The following is an 18,892-nucleotide window of genomic DNA, read 5'->3' on the forward strand; positions in this document are numbered from 1 at the left end:
AGAATGACAACCACCCTTCTGTTTTCCCCATTCCCTAATCAAATGTGCTCTGTAACCTCTAAGAGAATGCAACATAAGTGTCCATACATGAAGTGTCCCTAGAACAAATATTTAAGGCCAAGAGTGGGGTCAGCGATTTTTAGAAATCATAAAGAAGTATCTTCTTTGAATTGATCTGTTAAATCTTAGGAGTCAGTTTGAGATAAGATTGGAGGCTTATGACTAGTTCTTTAACACAGTGCAGCACTTCACATGAACCCCCACACTAACGATGTGTGAAATACCCCATATACAAAATGGATTAGGAGGAGAGTAAGACAGTGATTTATAAACAAAACCTATCATGGTAAAGTTTCCTCTAATGAAATCCACCAGTGGATTTAAAATATTCCATCAAAACCTAAAATACATGTACTTTTAACACAATTCCGCATGCTAAGTGATGTGGGTACAAGGGTATTCCTAACAGCGTTTTTTGTAACTGCAAGATACTGTCCTCTCACCGAGTGGTGATTAAATTATTGGCATAACAATGTTATGCAGCCTTTAAGAGAATGGAGGAGTCACAACATGGAAAGATCTCCAAGATACACTGAATGTAAAATCAAGGTGAAGAAGTGTGAAGAACAGGTCATCATTCTTGTATGGAAAAATACATAAGCAGTTATATTTGTAAATATATGGAGCAGTTCTAAAAAGATTGGCAATGACCAGAATAGGTGGCTGGGAGGAAGGGAGAGGGTGATTTTTTTTTTTTTTAATCTCAAGTATGGGTATTACCTAATCAAAATTTTTATTACACAGTCCCTCCTAATTAAAAAAGCATGTTTTTATATCAATTGTGGGTACACCAATATTGAAAAATTGTCAGGTCAATCAATTCCTATAATATCCCAACCTAGATTTTTGTGTGTGTGTGTCTCAATGAAAGGTTTGGGTTTTGTTATCATTTAACTGTATTAATACTAGGCGAGTCAACCACCGACGTGAACTCAAGCCACTTCATTTGAAAATGATGGGCTTAGGCTACAGATGACTTCTGAAGTTCCTTCTGGTCTAAGATGCTGTGGTTACAGGATCTGATTATGCAATATCTGGGGGAGGGGGGGAACCAAACTGGCAAAGAGAACGAGTGTATGTCCGTTTTGGTGATGTGGCAAAAGTAACTAAATACAACTGTGTGTATACACTTTGTAAATTACGTTTCCTTTCTACTCTGTTCATACCAAGGAACAACAAAAAGGCATAGTCAACTGAAGAAATTTATTTTTTTTCTAGGTACATAGATGACATAATTATAGACAAGTTTTGATACATAGGAAAACCCTTCTGTCCACCTTTCTCTTTGCTAAGTGAATCATCACAATAATTTTTACAATTTTTAAAACAATACACAGCTTTCCTGGGCTGAAGCAATCGCAAGGACATATTGGGACTGGTATATTACAGCTACTTACAATGTTTAAGAACAGCAATGGAGAAAAATAAGTTATTTAAATATTGATTTCATATACAGAAAGTGCAATGTTGTTAGTTGTTATATAACTTGCTTGACAGTTTGTTTTCTCTATCAATTTAAAATCAAGATAATTCGGACTCAGACTACTAGATTTTCTGAAAATAATACAGTACACACGTGCAGCATTGACTTGGTGAACTGATTTCTTTTGCTGCAGTTATGAAAGCAAATTTTGCTATGTCAGGAACTGGTTTGCCATAGACTAGTAATTTCCAATTTCACCCACACCGGGGATCGGGACAGAGAAAAGGGCTGTGAAGGGAAGGCCATGAAAATGTATCTGCTTCTTGGTTATCTGGGAATGTAAATAGTGGTTGGGGCTGGCTGCATTTCCTTCTAGACAGCTTTAAAGTAAAAATTACACACAACCGATGTGTAGCTACCTGAGCCAAACTGCCTTTCTAGGTTTCTTTTGTGCTTTCCAAAGACAACACCTTTCACCCTTCCTCCACATTCTGTATCAAGTGCAACTGATTAAACCTGGGTATTGTTGATGCCTAACACCTGCCTTTCTGACAGGTGGCCCCTAAACCACCTTAGTCAAATGTCACACACAAACATTCAGGCTTTTCTAGGATCAAATTAAAGTTTAAAGCAAAAGAAGACCAAACAAATACTAACAAGAAAAAAAATATATTTTTTAAAAAAACACAATAAAGTAAAAACCTCAAGACCTTTCAGATTAGGAGGATCTTCCCACTGAAAATCACTCATGGTCCCTGAATTTGATTTTTCTCTGCAGAGGCAATGACTTCCAAAGAAGAGTGACAAAAATATGATTTGGCATTCTCAAAAACTCCAAAGTTTTCCCTTTTCTGGCACCACTTTTATGGAAAAGAAAATCTTACACTGAAAATAAATGAACACTGGGAATTACACATAAGATTTCTCCTCCTCCTTTATTATCTACTGTGTGGCTTGTGTGTGGTCAGCTTAAACTATGAGCAGGATCGCAGAATGTCATGCCAAGGCACTGGGCAGCAGGAGGAGTGTGTGGCCTCGCACCCACGTCCACCTCAGCATGAGAGATATGTTTCAGCGGCGTGGTCACAGGAGAGACCTGCAGCCACTACATTCCATGTGGGCTGTGTGCACAACCCAAGATGGTAAAAAATGGGCTATTTTAGAGATTTCAGTAGAAAATTGGCAGCTTTACCTTTTTCTGCATTTCCACAACTTCTTCACATGGCATCTTCTAGAAGGTGAATATTGTTGAAGAAGCCTATTTTTAAAACGTGTACCAAAGCATGAAAAAATAGATCACCTGAGCATATCTTTTCCCTCAGAAACATGGATCCAAGTACATAGAGCAAATGCTGAAGATGGCTTTGTAATGAATAAAATTATCCACCCCCCATCCTGCACTGAGGGAAATCATTTTAATGAGTGTTTAAGAGCTTTTGATGAAGGCTTTGTGTTCAAAGTGTTTCTATTGTAAGTGATCACATTCAGTGCTTAAAATAGTTCTGATGATTAAGAATGTAAAGAAAATTCACTTAGTAAGCAACAGAAACCTTAATTTAGTTTTCTAAATTTGTGTGCTAGAAAAATTAGACCCCAGACTAAAAGAGGATGGGAAATGCTACAGTCAGTTGGAAAACAACTGAAAATATGCAAATGCTTATTAATACATGGCTAATGTAGTTTATCTAGCTCCAAAATGAACTTTTATCCAAATTTAAAGAATTATCTCAATATGAAAGGAAGGAAAACTTAATTATAAAAGTGAAAAAAGAAAACCCTTTTAACATCTTATAAATCACTTCCCTTTTAAAAAGATCTTTCTGAAATATTCAACCTTACAGTGACTTTGCAAAGGTGACCTGTTAACTGATGACTGAATTTTGGGATGGACATGGTCAGGATCCAAGTCAATACTGCAGCACGATGACCGACATGGTAAACAAAACTAAACTGATTAAAATGAAGGTAGTTACTATACACACACACTCACGCACATGCATGCACACCCACATACACACCTGATCTCTGTGAATTTCAGATAGCTTTTTACTGGATTTATAGTTAGTGTAAAAACTGAAAGCCAACATGAAGTTTGTGCCTGATAAACACCTCTATAAAATAAGCCATGTTAGAATGAGGCAATTAGAAAAGCCCAATTTTTTTTTTCTTGCTGAAAACATCTCACATATGTTAGATGGCAGTCTAAGCTGAAGATTGGAAACTATGGTTACAGGGTAGTGAACACTAAGATAACTGCTTCAAAGCTTATATTAAGGCAAATAAAAGCTGATTGCTAGAAAGCAATTATTAAAATGTCTCTTGTTTACTTAAAGGAGAACAGGCCTTTTTTTTTTTTTTTCTTTTTTCCTAGTGCAGCCAGATTTTCTTACTTTAGAACAAACAGGCATGGTCAATAGTGTACAATAACTCCCGAGTCTGTTACTTTGGCCTAGATAAAGCCCGTCTGGCCCTCAGGTATCCTGCAGGGTGACAGATGGAAGGGCAAGGGCGTTATCAGGAACGAAACAGGCTGCCCCTCCCTCTGCTCCCAGCCCTCTCCCAGCACACCAAGACGGGACTGGAGGCACAGCATATGTGGCAAGTTGGCATCCTGGTTCTTTTGTGTTCTGAAAATAAAAATAAGTGCTTGTCTTTTCTTTGGGGGTCAAAGAGAACCACACCAATTTCCTCGAGGGGGCCTTTCTGGAGAAGAGAGGGTCATCAGTCCTATGCCAAGGTTTCGTGCTCTGTGTGGCCATACACTAGGCCTTTCTTCAGGATCTGGTCTGCATGTCCCGAGGAGGAGGATTTGCATTAGCATAAGCACAGTGAAAGGGTGGCTCTTGTCCAGGGAGCTCCATTATGGGCCTGGCTACATGGCCTCAGGGCCTGGGGGCAGTTTGAAGAGTCTGGCTGCAGACACGAGCTTGCTTATGTGTCTCTCCTCTGTAATGCCGGCCTCCTGAAGGCAAGTGTGGGACAGAGAAGGCACTTGGCCCAGTGTGCTGAACCCAGCTTCAGTGAGGGCGCTGGTGTACATGGGCAGACCAATGGAAACCAGCCAATCCGACACAGACGAAACGCATCCAGGAGAGAGGGGCTTTCTACAGATTTCTGTGAGTCCACCACTTGGGATCTGGATAAATAAAGAAAGCAATTTTAAAGACTTGACACAGGCTCCTGGAGGGTTTCTTATACTCCTAATAGGAATGCTACTTAAATACTACATTGCCAGGCTATTAGGAAGTGCCAATGCCATGAGATGTCAAAGACCAAGAGTAGCATCTAGAATTCTTTCTCAGCTTCTCAAAGGTGAGACACATCTTCAAGGAAGTTTTTCAGGTTCTAGAAAGTACTTGGAATTAGATCTAACCCTAATTATGTGTTCAAGTCTCCAAACTGGAAGTATTTCTATAACCTGCTCTTTTGTCTTGTGTGGTGACATGCTAAGGAAATCCCTAGGTGATTAAAGAGGCAGGCCTGTGCAGTAGTGTAGGAAGTAAAGATACTCAGTGAGTAGTTTTTATAAAACAGATTTTCCATTGTACTTTGAATCTACGTTAACCAGAAAATAAAATACTTCATCAATGTAGTTCTAAAGAAATTAAAATACAATAATACCAAGTGATGGCTAGGGCAGGGAAATGGACATTTACACTTGACTTCTGAGAAGACCAAATGCTTATCTTTCAGGAAGATGGTTTACCAATGAGGGTGCAAATCCTTGAGATTTTGTGCAGGCTTTTGTAAGCAAACTGTCCTAAAGGAATATATATACTCAGAAATTAACCTTGGGAGTCTACAAAGTTTTATTATATGTTAACAGGGGAGTTCTTTACTAAACTTTTTTGAAATAATAAGTTGGTGAAAAACTTAAGTGTTTCAAAAATAGGACTGGCTAAGTAAGGGCACATTTACCAGAGCATTCTGACCTATTGATAATATAAAAGAATGTTTGGTAACAGAGCCATGATCTGATAACTGAAAACAGGTTTCAAAACTATATTATTGTAGGTGCAGTGAAATGACCAGATTTTTTTTTAACTTCTTTCCAGTGCTAGGATTATGGATAATTTTAATTTTTTTTCTTGCCAAAACTGTATTTTTAAGACTCTGTAGGCTGAATATTACTTTCCCTCTAGTGTTTCCTGATAGCTGAAACAAACCCCGGGTACTTAGCGGTTGCCAGTATCCTCATCATAAGTGCTAGAACTACATGGATTTCAGAAGCTGAGCAAGGGGAGACCCTAGGTGCCAGCTGCTCACCGCCATGCGGTGCTGCTTCCGAAGCAGCTTCACGCGGATCTGGTCCATGTTGGTGGCGACGTCCCTCTCGGGCTGATCTAAGTCTTCTGCATATCTCTGCACCAGGGCTTCGGGAATCCCACAGCGGCCGTGCTGCAGGGGACAAGAGAAATGTGGCATCAAGGAATTCTATCTCTAAGAACAGCAACCACAGGTAGGATAAGACACAGGCAGCTACTGGGAAGTATCACCAAAAGTTTTCATTTGAAATTAATATATTTATAGTCAAGATGGATGTTTTGGAGAGAATATGTTGATGTTTTAATCTTTCAGGTACTGATGAGCTCTAGGAAAAGGTTTTGAAATGTAAGTAAAGCAGAACACAGTTGTATATGTGAGCCAGCGACCTCCCCTCACTTCACCAGATCATTTTGCACAGTGGTTCTGAAGACCATCTCCTAAACGCAGGGGAGAAGAGCAAACTCGTGCTCTACAGGTAGTCTGCTGTTTGCGCTCTGTCTTATCCTGCCAGGCCCGAGGCCACCGTTTATTGTAGAGTGCAGTTCTCACTGCTTTCCATTCTAAAGGGTTATTTCACTCAATATCAAGGAGGAGGAGAAGGAGGTGGAGGGTCAAAAGAATTTTGTAACAGGGACTCCCAGGAATGCATTATAACAAAATACACACTTCTAGATCTTTTTCCCCCCAGTAAGCAAGGAGTTTTCATTATATGAGCTTAAATGAGTTTTCTCAGTGTCTTTGGTACAGTGGGATAGCTCATATAATCATTCCCCCTGTTACTCATACAATTATGATATAATTACGTTTGAAAAGGGTTCTACAGTTTTCAAAGTATTTTCACATTTATTTGCTCCTAATAATACCTAAGGAAGGTAGTTATGCAGGTTATTATTAATCCTGTTTTACAAACAGGAAATGAGGGGACGCCTGGGTGGCTAAGTGGTTTAGTGCCTGCCTTTGGCCCACGGTGTGTTCCAGGAGTCCCAGGATCGAGTCCCATGTCGGGCTCCCTGCGTGGAGCCTGCTTCTCCCTCTGCCTATATCTCTGCCTCTCTCTCTCTGTCTCTCACGTATAAATAAAATCTTTTAAAAGAACCCAAACAAACAGGAAATGGGGATTTGTTGACATCTACACACATAAGCGTTCAGTGAGACATGGAAACTGCACCTCAGGTCTGCCCACTGAGCCGGCCTTTTCTGGAACCAGTTCTAGTACTCCCTGATTGTTCTCCCTGCAAAATACGGCTACCAAAAATTAAAAGTAAGCCAAAGAGGAGGGGAAAAATAGAGACAAGAATGGAAAAGTCCAAGGCTGCATTTGTGTTTTCTCTGGACTCGGCTCCCGTTCATGCCGGCGCCGGGCAGCAGAGGCCATGCTCAGGCTTCTAGGCCTCCCGCCGCCAGGCCAGGCCCCGGGGGCCTCTTCTCACGCGGCTGCCTGACCTACAAAAAGCAGGGGCCTGCAACGCCCTCGGTACCTTATCCGAATACGGCTCCTCGGTGAGGTCGATGCCCTCGGCTCGTAGCTTGTTTTCGGTGAGCATCTCCAGGTCTAGGCCCCGGGCGCAGGAGATCTTCCTGCTCAGAGCCGGGCCCAGCTTGACGCCGTGCTCCTGGAGGCTCGTGCTCTCCGGGAGCTCGGACAGCCAGGGCGGGGGTCTGGCGCTGGGCGGGCTGCCGGGCTCCTGTCCTGAGGGGCAACTAGAAGCCTGAGGAGGGGAGGGCCAGTCACCGGGGCTGCCCTTCTTAGCCGGCAGGCTGGGCGCGTCGGCGCCGGCGGGGCCGGGGTGGAGTCCGTTGGCCAGGCGCTCTCGGCTCTTCTTGGCGGGCACGGGCGGAGGCTGTGCGGGCGGTTTCGCCTGTGCTCTGGCCTCGGGGCCCCGCTGCTCAGCATCTGGGCCTTCTTTGGTGCCCAGGGGGTGATGCGGGCCTTCGCAATCGAGTCCCTTCCTGTGACCCTCCAGAGGCGTCCTTGTTAAACCGTGTTTCACCCCGGGAGGCTGAGCATCGTAGCTTCTGGGCAGGCACGGAGGAGGTGATGTGCCCCTGGCAGGGGCCGCTATGGGGCCCTCCGGTTTCTTAGTAGCTGTCTTCTGAGGTTCAGGGAATCTCTTGCTTTGGGTCAGTAGCAGTGCATTGTCAACAGCAGGATCTCGTTTGGGGCTTTGAGCCTTTGCGACGGAGGGGGTTGTCTTTTGTGGCACTTGTGGTACAGTCTGAGGGGAAGGTGGTGTCACCTTGCCAGGCACGTCCTTCTCAGCGGCAGGCTCTCCTTGAAGGCCGTCCAGGGAGTGGGATCGGGGCCATGCTTCCACAGGCTGGGGGTCCTCCAGGGTCTCACAGCTCCGACAGATGGAAACAGGGAGGCTTCTTCGGTTTTTGTTGGAACCAGTCACACACGGCTGGTCACAGCACTTAGAGGCGTGGGCGGGAGGACCGCTGCCCAGCCTGCCCTCGTCCCCCTGCTTCAGGGCATCTGCCGACTTCGTTAAAGGCAGGGTCGGGTAGCTGCCCCGCTGGCTCCTGGTGAAGGACTTCAAGCTGGACTCCGCTGGCGACTTGACCGAGAGAAGGCCCGTCTTCCGAGTCTTGCCTGTGAGACAAGGACGTATTTTACAATCATTTTAAGAAATCAAACTCCTGTAAAGATGTGCTGACATAATTGAAATCTCCCCACTCCTATGTCCCGCAGTTGAATGGTACTAAGAACAGAAAAATCCCCATTTATGATGTTGGGTGGTACAGGATTATTCGGGTCCCATTTTTATTTTTAGAGTTTCCAGACTTATTAATGGACTCGTAGAGACTGAAATTAATTGTCATGAGAGAAAGAAATAGGCTGTGTCAGGCAGGAAGGTAAGTCTAGGCCTAACGTCTGTTCCCAGCTGCAGTCAGTATAGAAGAGTCTGGATCACTGGTACCCGGTTCAGAAACCATACAGTGGGATTTTGGTTTTGGGAGGACAGTTTCCCAAGGTCAGTGTTGTTAGGGGCCGGCATACTGAATTCCACCCGTGCTCCCTAAGGCTCGCTGGTGACCACAGAACTCACCAAGCACACGGTCCCCTAAGCTCCCCCTGTCACTGGTTCGTTGGTGTGTGTGAAGTAGATGCATCCTTGAAACAGTCAACCAACCTTGGCTCAAGTAAGTAAACAAGCTAATGGGAGTATTTTGACGGAGACGATCTATAAAATACTGATATGGTTCTAATTTCCAGGGAGGTGCCAGCTCTGATTAAAATCAATCGTCAGCTATCACTGAACTTATTAACCAGACATCATCTATTAATTTGATGGTGTTTGAGATCAACTGCTAGTATTGCTTGATAAGCTTTGCTGAGAATTTACCCTGTGGTCAGGGCCTGTGTGCTAAATGCTTAGTCTTCATCAGTACTTTTTAACACACACACACACACCCCATAATTAACTGTCCTTTGCTATATTTTGGTTAATCCCACATTTGATGTGTTCTTTTATGATGGGCTGAAATGCCTAAGGAGAATAGTACCTCAGATGACCCTAGTATTCCAGGCCAACAGAACAACATAAAAATGTAAAACCCACATCAGGTTTGGAAGGTACAAAGAACTGGCTGGCTGTACTCTGAAAGACCACTATCTTGTAACTAAAGGCTTTCTTCCCTTCCCTTTAACTGTTAATAGAAACTGTATGTAGAGATTACACTTCCCCATTCTGCTTATATTGGAAAGATCCCTGAATTCACCTTGCAGGTAAAGAATGGTTTGCCAGCTTCTGTAGTTCTTCAGCAGGTACATCTGGATGCTTTTGAGCTTTACATCTGTCACTGTTATCTGTGAAATCCTTACCAATCCAAAAACAGTTTGGAGAATGAAATTCCTGAACATGTTTGGATGCAAAAAGCTTATTAACAGGAAAGAAAAACCTTCAGGACTTATGGGAGGACTCAGATGTTTCCTGGAGCTCAGGAGTCGCTGCATTCAGCACTCCAGGTGGTGTGTTTTCTTTTCAAACAGTTCATGCACAGTGTTCTATTAGTTTCAGGTGTATAATACAGTGATTCAATGATTCTGTACGTTTCTCAGCGCTCATCGGTGTACTCTTAATCCCATTTTTTCCCATCCATCCCTTCACCCACCTCCCCTTTGTCCTCTGTATTTGTCTCCCTTTGTTCATTTTGTTTCTTATACTCCACGTAAGAGTGAAATCCTATGGTATTTGTCTTCTCTGATTTATCTCAGCATTATACCCTTTAGGTCCATTCATGTTGTTGCAAATGACAAGATTTTGTTCTTTTTATTTTTTTAATGTCTGAGTAAGATTGTGTGTTGTGCCTATATAGCACATCTTCTTTATCCACCTATTAGTGGACATGGGTTATTCTATATCTTCACTATTATAAGTAATACTGTAATAAACATAGGAATATATCTATCTTTTCAAATTAGTGTTTTCATTTTCTTTGTGTAAATACCTAAGTGGTGAAATTACTGGATCATATGGTACTCTTCTCTAAATGTTTGGTAGAATTCACCTGTGAAGCCACTGGGTCCTGGACCTTTTCTGGTTGAGTTTTTTTTAAAATTTATTTTTATTCTATTTTAGATTTTTTTTAAGAGCACACACACTCAAGTCAGGGAGGAAGAGGAAGAGAGATTCTTAAGCAGGCTCCACACTCGGGGCTGGGTCTCACAACTCTGGAAATGATGACCTGAGCCAAAATCAAGAGTCAGAGGCTTAACTGACTGAGCCACCCAGGCACCCCTGGTTGAGTATATTTTTATTACTGAATCAATGGCATTGTTGGTCGTATAGTGCTGAGCAAGATGACTTCCGATTTCATTGCTAGTAAATGGTCTGTTCAAATTTTCTATTTCTTCCTGATTCAGTCTTGGAAAGGTTAGGTTTGTAGGAACTTACCCATTTCTTCTAGGTTGTCTAATTTCTTGGCATATAATTTATCATAATATTCTCTTATCCTTTGTATTTCTGTGGTGTCAGCTGTTCTTTCGCCTCCATTTCTGATATGCATCCTCTCTTTCTGATGAGTCTGGCTAATAGTTTACCAATTTTCTTGATCTTTTAAAAGAACCAGCTCCTGATTTCATCTGTTCCTTTTTTTTTTTTTTTTTTAATCTTTCTTTTATTTCTGTTCTATCTTTGCTTCCTCTACTGGCTTTGGGCTTTCTTTTTTTATCTAGCTCCCTTAGATGTAAGGTTAGGTTGTTTGAGATCTTTCTTGCTTTCTGAGGTAGGCCTGTATTGCTATAAACTGCCCTCTTAGAACAGCTTTTGCTGCATCCCAAAGATTCTGGACCATTGTATTTTCATTTTCATTTGTCTCAATGTATTTGCCGATTTGCTCTTTGATTTCTTCATTGACCTATTCATTGTTTCATAGCTTGTTACTTAGCTTCCATGTATTCATATTCTTTCCAGACTTTTTCTTGTGGTTAATTTCTAGTCTCATACCTTTGTGGTTGGAAAAGATACCTGATATTGTTCCAGTCTTTTTGACTTTGTTGAGACTTGCTTTGTGGCCTAACATGTGATCTATTCTGGAATGTTCCATGTGCACCTGAATGTGTATTCTGTTTTTGGGTGGAATGTTCTGAATATATCTATTAGGTCCAACTGACCCATTGTGTTATTCAAAGCCACTGTTCCTTTGCTGATTTTCTGTCTGGACGATCTATCCATGGGTTCAAGCCCCCTATTACTGTATTCCTGCCAATGTCTTCCTTTATATCTGTTAATATTGCTTTATATATGCAGGTTCTCCCATGATGGGTGCATAAATATTTACAATTGTTATATACTCTTACTGGATTGTTCTCTTTATAGAGAGTACTGCTTTGTCTCTTGTTACACTGTTTGTGTGAAAGTCAGTTTGTTCCAATATAAATATTGCTACCTCAGCTTTCTTTTTCACATTCATTAACATGGTAAGTGTTTTTCTATTCCTTCATTTTCACTCTGTGTCTTTAGGTAGGTCTGAAGCAAGTCTCTTGTAGGCCGCATATAGGTGGGTCTTGCTTTTTTATATATTCAGTCATGCCACATCTTTTGACTGGAGCTTTGAGTCCATTTACATTCAAATTAATTACTGATAAGTATGTACTTATTGCCATTTTGTTCCTTATTTTATAGTTGTCTTAGTTCTTTGTTCCTTTCTTCTCTTACTCTCTTGATATGCCGTAATTCTTTTCCCTTCATTTTTACATATCTGTTATAGGTTTTGATCTGTGGTTACCATTAATTTGATATGGAACATCCTATGCACCTAGCAGTTTATATTAATTTGATGGTCACTTAAATTTGAAACCTTTCTAAAAGCACTAAATTTTTACTCCTTCCACCCCTAAACCCCATGTTTTATGTATATGATGTCATACTTTACATCTTATTTTATGCATTGCTTGACTGATTTTTACAGATACAATTGACTGTACTGCTTTTGTGCTTTAACCTCTGTACTGGTTTTGTAAATGATTGATCTTCTACTTTTATATTTGTATTTACCTGTGAAATGTTTTCCTTTCATAATTTTCTTATTCCTGATTATAGCATCTTCTTTCTACTTAATTCCCTTTAGTGTTTCTTGTAAGGCTGGTTAAGTGGTGATTAACTTACCTTGTTTGTCTGAGAAACACTTTAGCTCTCCTCCTATTCTGAATAATAGCCATGCTGGGTAGGGCATTCTTGGTTGCAATTTTTTGTTGTTGTTGTTTCAGCATTTTGAATATATCATGCCATTCCCTCTGGCCCCTGCAATGTTTCTGGCGAAAACTCAGCTGATATAGCCTTATGGGGTTTTCCTTATATGTAACTGTTCTCTCTTGCGGCTTTAAAGATTCTCTTTGTTAGCACTTTTTGCCAATTATTATGTATCTCTGTGTGGACCTCTTTGTATTGATTTTGTTGAGCGCTCTCTCTGCCTCCTGGAGGCAGATGTCTGTTTCTTTCCCTAGATTTGGGAAGTTTTCAGCTATTATTTCTTAAAATCAATTTTCTGCCCCATTTTCTCTTCCTGGGATCCCTATAATGTGAAGTTATTACTTGATTATGTCACTGAGTTCCCTTAACCTATTCTTTTTCTTTTGTCTTTTTGATGTTCAGCTTGGTTACTTACCAATACTCTGTCTTCCAGCTCACTGATCCATTCTTTGCTTCCTCTAATCTACTACTGATTCCTTCTAGTTACTTAAAGTTTCAATGATTGAGTTCATCTCCGATTGGTTCTTTTTCATATTTTCCATCTTTGTTGAAGATCTGGGATCTTCTACTCTTCTCGAATCCAGTATCTTTATGACCATTATTTTTAATTCTTCAGGCATATTACTTATCTGTTTCATTCAGCTCTTTGGCTGTGGTTTTGTCCTGTTCTTTCATTTGGGACATATCCTTCTATCTCCTTATTTTGTCTAACACTGCATTTGTTTGTACTTATTAGGAAAGTCAGTTATGTCTCCTTATGTAACCTTATGAAGGAGAGGTCCTGTGGTGCCCTATAGCACAATGTCCCTAATTCACCTCAACCAGAAGCTTCAAGGGTGTCTTCTATGTGAACTGAGTGTACCCTACTGTTGTGGCTGAGCCTCATTTGCCTTCAGTCCAGTTGGTTGTGTCTACTTTGCCTGTGGTGGGCTGGGTTTGGTCCCTATGCTAAGAGATCAGTTTGGGTAGTCATGGGCTTGCAGTTGGGTGGTGGTAGCAGTCACATCAGATGCCTACTCTCTGCCCATTTGCAAGAGCTGCAGTCATACTCAACTACAGTGTTCTCCTTGCGTTGTTCTGAGAAGTTTTTGTTGGTGGGCAGGGCTGGTAGTCAGGCCAGATGCCTGCCAGGACTGCAGATGCATTGATTGGTAGGGCACTCACTCTGCACTGGTATTTATAAGGTTTGGCTGCTGGGACTGAGTATAGTGGGGTGTGTGGTTATCTTCCCCTCTCTGTGGGGCACGAATCATTTTTCAGAGGCAACAATCCCTGCCAAGGCTGCTTATAGGATGAGACCTGGCAAGCTCTGCTTTGGAGGGAGTCCTGCCAACTGAGGTGGTCTGGATGGAGCAAGTTCACAGGAGAACCTGGGGGCAGGGTGCATGGTGTTAGCAAGGTAGGTGGAGAGTCTTCACTCTGTTTCCTGCAGGTAGACCAGGTGGGGGTGGAGGCAATGGCACCAGCCAGCTCTTTTGTTCTTGGAGAAGTCTCCTAAAGATCCTGGTCTCTCCAGCACCAATTCTGAGATTATTAAGTAAATCTCCTGCATGCATACCCCAGGTGCTTTTCAGACTGCTGCTTCTATGCCATATCTCAGCAAGGTTGTTTGTTATGCTAACTCTTTCAGGGCCAGGACTATTTCCTGTCACCCTCAGCTCTCCTGGAGCTGGGCCACTGATTTTTAAAGTACCTGGAGTTAAGTCCAGCTGGCTATTAAAAACTCACAAAGCTAAGACCCACTGGTTTTCAAAGCCAGATGGTGGAGACTCATCTTCTCATTGTAGCCACCCCACCCCCCCCATGTCTAGGGTGCCTGGTGTGGGGTCTGTTCTCCATTCTCTGGTGCTTATGGAGTTCCTCCTGTTTGTGGTTGGTTTCACCAGGAGTTTGGTTCCTGACCATGTCTCCACTCAACTGGAAAGTCTGTTTTGCCCATTGTTGGGTTGTATTCTGGGTTGGATGCATTGATGTGGCTGTTACCTAGTTGTGTCCATGGGACAAGGTAAGCTTAGGATCCTCCTACTCTGCCACCTTCCAGAAGTCCCCTAGGTGAGTTTTCAGTGCCATCTTAACACAGGCTGCTGTAACACTAGGATTTAGGGAGAACCACTATCTTCCCAAATTGATAAAACATTTTGGCAGAGTTCATGGATCAAATTTTGAAGTCCCCAAAATGCTCATCAGAATTGGGATTAGGGGAGGTGAGCAAAGTGCCTAGGGGGCACAAGTGGAGGTGACTGCTGTCAAGGTCAGGCAGGTATAGGTGAGTACCTGACAGTGAGTACCTCCGTAAAGTCCACACCCTGCCCACTCACTGGGAGAACCCCAGTCCAGTCCTGGTTTTGAGCTCATAATGGCTCTCAAACTATTTTTTTAAATTATGACCTACAGTAAGAAACACATTATACATTCATCCAGTACACACAGAGACATAATGAAACAAAGATTACAAGTAACAATACCAATCTTACCTTTGGAATGCACCCTGGTATTTTCTATTTTATAAAACTACTCTCTGTGACCTTCTAAACTGATTTTACAGTCCACTAATGAACTGCAATCTGCAGTTTAAAAAGCTTTGCTTCGGTAGGTGCTCAATATTTTAACAGATGGGCTACTTGATAGGATTAAATAGCAACTATCAACCCTGGGCATTTTTCATGATGGTCTTCATGTGTTCGACAGGACTTTAGGGGATCCTTTACAACGGTCTTTAACAGTAGTTACGTTTCTTGCTATAAAAGGAGTCTGGGGCAAGAGGACATCAGACCCACCAATGGTAAAATGGAATGCACCTGACCCCATTTAATGTCAGATGCCTGTGTGAGACAAGTAAGCTTCCTGAAATTTCCTACTGAGGGCCTCCCTGTGAGGACAGGGAGGAAATAAGACACGTGGCCTTCAGATCACCCTCTGCCTCAGTAATTGCTCTGCACTCAGGCCATGGCGCAGAGCGTTTAAGATACTGCTGCCTTTGTGACCCTGATGGATGGCTGACCTGGTAAATTGTTTTCCTTAAGGACCTAATAGCTCCCAAAACTCAAATGCGGGTTTTTACTGTGAAAAGAAAAGGACATAGGAGACACACAATTTAGGTTTTACAGCTGCAGGTATTTTGGATGCAATTTATTTGCCTCACATGGCAGTCAGGAGGAGCAGACACTGCAGACTATGTGCTAGGAGAAGAAGAGATCAGAAAGGAAAAGATGATTGCCAAGTTCATAATGGTAACAGAATCATCCTTTTTCATAAAACCATACTTTTCAAATCAGGTGTATCCTTTTTAATGAAGCTTCATTTACAAAAAGATCAAAGCTAGTGTTGAGATGGCTCAAGGCAAAGCCCAGACATGTTGCTACCCCCCACCCCCCCTCCCCGGCCCACCGTGGCCACCATCCCTCCCAGCACCAAGGCCCTGGGAACCCCCCTGAGACTGGCTGCCAACTCCACAGACCAGGGCTTAACAGTTGCAGAACAAGCACTGGCTCCTTTAAATGCACCTCACATTTATCTCTACCTTCAATGAAAATACTTTCCTAGTGAGAACTAGAACAGCTTTAACAAAGGGGGTGGGGTGGGGTGGGGAGATACCATGTTCTTAACTGTTAAGTGGACCAGGCAGAAAAGATGAAAAAAAAAAAAAAAAAAAGTCATACCTATTTTGAAAACCTCTTGCTTTTGAAGTGCTTTTTGATTTGAGTTGTGGACTTTGGCAATGTTATACCTTGCTAGTATACTGTTATGCTTGTTTTCAAAATAAAGTTTATGGCTGATGCTGTTTGTTCCAAAATCTGTCTGTTGAACATCTATGTGTGTATAATTATGAAGAATATATTATAAGTAAACTACTGATTGAGATTGAGTTTGTCATTTGCAGTGGGTATGGCTGGTGCTCAGTGCTCCAGTTAAGGGCAAAAACATATTCTCTAATAATTTCCAGGAAGTAGGCCATGGGTAGGTGAAGTGTGGGGACATAACAATGAGCCCCCGTAATGCTCTCTGTGGGAGAAGGAAGTACCATATTAGATGTATGGTAGTTATGTCTAGCTGGTCTGAAATTTGAGATTTTTTTTTTTAAAGACAAAAATGTAGTATTTTAAGATTTAATCATATAGCCTATACTTATTCAGAGATTTAGCTTCCACAGAAATGAAGCAAAGACTTTTGGATAAAGTCAGTCTTTTTGCTGTATTGCGGTATGGATTTAGGTGTTTTTGCACTGTCATCTGTGACATACCACTGCCAAATCTATCTGTTCATCAGAGGAGTGATGCAACCGTGATCCACAGGAGGACAAGACAGTTTGCTTCACTGGGCATGTCCAAACACTGAACAATTTGTAGTCCGTGTTTAAAAAAGCCTAGGTATTAATATATCCTTACTTTGTTTAACTCTTAGAACAATCTGTAAGAAAGATGCTCATTTACTATTTCAGTGGTGAGGGGGCTCAGAGGTGTGAAGTCATTTGACCAAAGTCTTGGGCTTGTAAAATCTCTGTTCAAACCCCCAGAACCAGGACTATCTCGTTCTAAACCCTCTGGTTCTTTTCATGATCCACACAGGGGCTAAGGCACTAAGAGCTTCCAGATAACGCGAAGTTGAGGATCCTTTCTCTGACACACAAGTGTCTTAAACTTTCCATTTATGTGTGAACTGGGATGGAAGAATAAGAAGACCATTATGCTCGTTTCTCAAAAAACTCCATTGCCTAGCTTCTTGAGAGATATTTAGTCTTTTTACGAATCTTAAGTACCAGTAATCCTGAAAAAATTCTTCCTTCCTATTGCAGTATTTCCAAAAGCGTGGCTCGGGCTAAGGAAGAAAGATAGTCATAAATGACCCAAATGGCTTGAATATTAAGGCACATTCATAATAATCTGTGTGGACATTACCGTGTTCCAGGTTCTCACTGCTTTCATAGCATCCTGAGTCTCGTGGAGAGCATCCACTCAGGCCCTGGCTGTCAACAAGAAGTTTCTCCTGGGATCCTGACTGGTCACTGTTACCTAGAGAAGGTAAACACATAGCATGGAATCAGGGAAGGAAAAGCAGAGGTTCAGAATCAATCAGACCCTGATTTTATCCTGCTATCAATCATATGTTTTTAAGCCTTGAATTTCTTCAAGAGAGCAAACTATTTTAAAGTGAGCAAAATAAAAATGAACAGAGGAGATCAGATCATTTTCCTATAAAGTATTATTATGATAATAAATTTAGAGGGAGAGTATGTAGCTGCAGGTCATGTGTTTTAAGATACCCAGAGGAGGACTCTGGCATCAAGGCCAATCAGGAAGAGGGAAAATTCAGAGCATTGTGTTAGCAGTCATGGTCCTTTCTGGGAGATTGTACCACAGAATGAAAACCAAGAGTGAAGATGCTCCTTTCACAAGCAGGTTACTCTAAGAGTTGTCTCCCAAGTTATGTGTCACCAGCTTTCTAAATTTGGAAGCCAACATAAAGTAAGTGGTAAATGAAATATTAAATTTTATTACTAATTTAGGGGCATTCTGAGGTCTCGGTGACAAGTGCTGGTTTTCATATTCTCTCAATAGGAGTAAGGCTAGCAAATGGGGGCATAAAGCCCTAATCTGGGCAGCCCGGGTGGCTCAGCGGTTTAGCACTGCCTTTAGCCCAGGGCCTGATCCTGGAGACCTGGGATCAAGTCCCATGTCAGGCTCCCTGCATAGAGCCTGCTTCTCCCTCTGCCTGTGTCTCTGCCTCTCTCTCTCTGTGTCTCTCATGAATAAATAAATAAAATCTTTAAAAAAAATGAAAAAAAAATAAAGCCTTAACCTGATGGGGGACACTCATTAAATCCTTCTGTTTTTGTTATTTGGAATGTGTTAAAAGGTTTGATTTCCTTTCTGCCTCTCCCTTTGTTTGGGGTCAGCATTTCTATTTACTGGACACAAAGGTAAGACCAGGAAAGTTCAGGAAGTCTCTAACTTGAATACTCTTTCAGGAGGGTTACTGTAAGTTAGATGTCCTCATTTTAAAAACCCTCTTAAAGAGAAGGATGTGGTGTTTTCTGTCCAGGGAAAGTCCCTAAAGGCAATCACATGGGAAGTAAGGGGCAGGGGAACCTTCATCACCCAGCCATGTCACCTGCACATTCATCTTACCTGGGAGTGAGGTTATTGTATTATTATTCAGAGAAAGTACTTGGGTCACATAAAACAGAAACCAAGAAAACATTTTCTGCATAAATGGCTTTCTTTTGTTTTCACTGTCCCTCCCCACCATCACATACATAAAGAAAAAAAAATAAATCTGATGCCCTTTCTCAGGTCATTAAAAAATAAATTGTAGGAAGGCAGACGAGCACCATCCTGCAACACACTAGCCATCCCATCCCTACTGCCCACTCACCATTTCCTGTTTGCATTTCTCACATAGAAAGCAGTTTAGGACACTCATCATGGCAGAGTAAGTCCTTAAAGTAGAA

At 41.9% G+C, this 18,892-nt stretch overlaps 1 protein-coding gene across 7 annotated transcripts in view; it reads right to left on the minus strand.

Annotated features, from left to right (window-relative positions):
- Window positions 1-1,244: 1,244 nt before the first annotated feature.
- The window catches only part of SASH1 (SAM and SH3 domain containing 1), a 332,874-nt gene continuing 315,226 nt past the window's right edge, over window positions 1,245-18,892 (minus strand). For all 7 annotated transcript variants that reach the window (XM_072718853.1, XM_072718848.1, XM_072718846.1 and 4 more), the window contains 4 exons: window positions 17,340-17,453; window positions 7,228-8,342; window positions 5,750-5,881; window positions 1,245-4,619 (listed from right to left, as the gene is read on the minus strand). In XM_072718853.1, coding sequence (XP_072574954.1) covers window positions 4,356-4,619; window positions 5,750-5,881; window positions 7,228-8,342; window positions 17,340-17,453 — 1,625 coding nt within the window. In that variant the 3' untranslated portion in view covers window positions 1,245-4,355. The remainder of the gene's footprint in view (window positions 4,620-5,749; window positions 5,882-7,227; window positions 8,343-17,339; window positions 17,454-18,892) is intronic.

Source organism: Vulpes vulpes, chromosome 1, assembly GCF_048418805.1.
Source record: "Vulpes vulpes isolate BD-2025 chromosome 1, VulVul3, whole genome shotgun sequence".
Taxonomy (NCBI): domain Eukaryota; kingdom Metazoa; phylum Chordata; class Mammalia; order Carnivora; family Canidae; genus Vulpes; species Vulpes vulpes.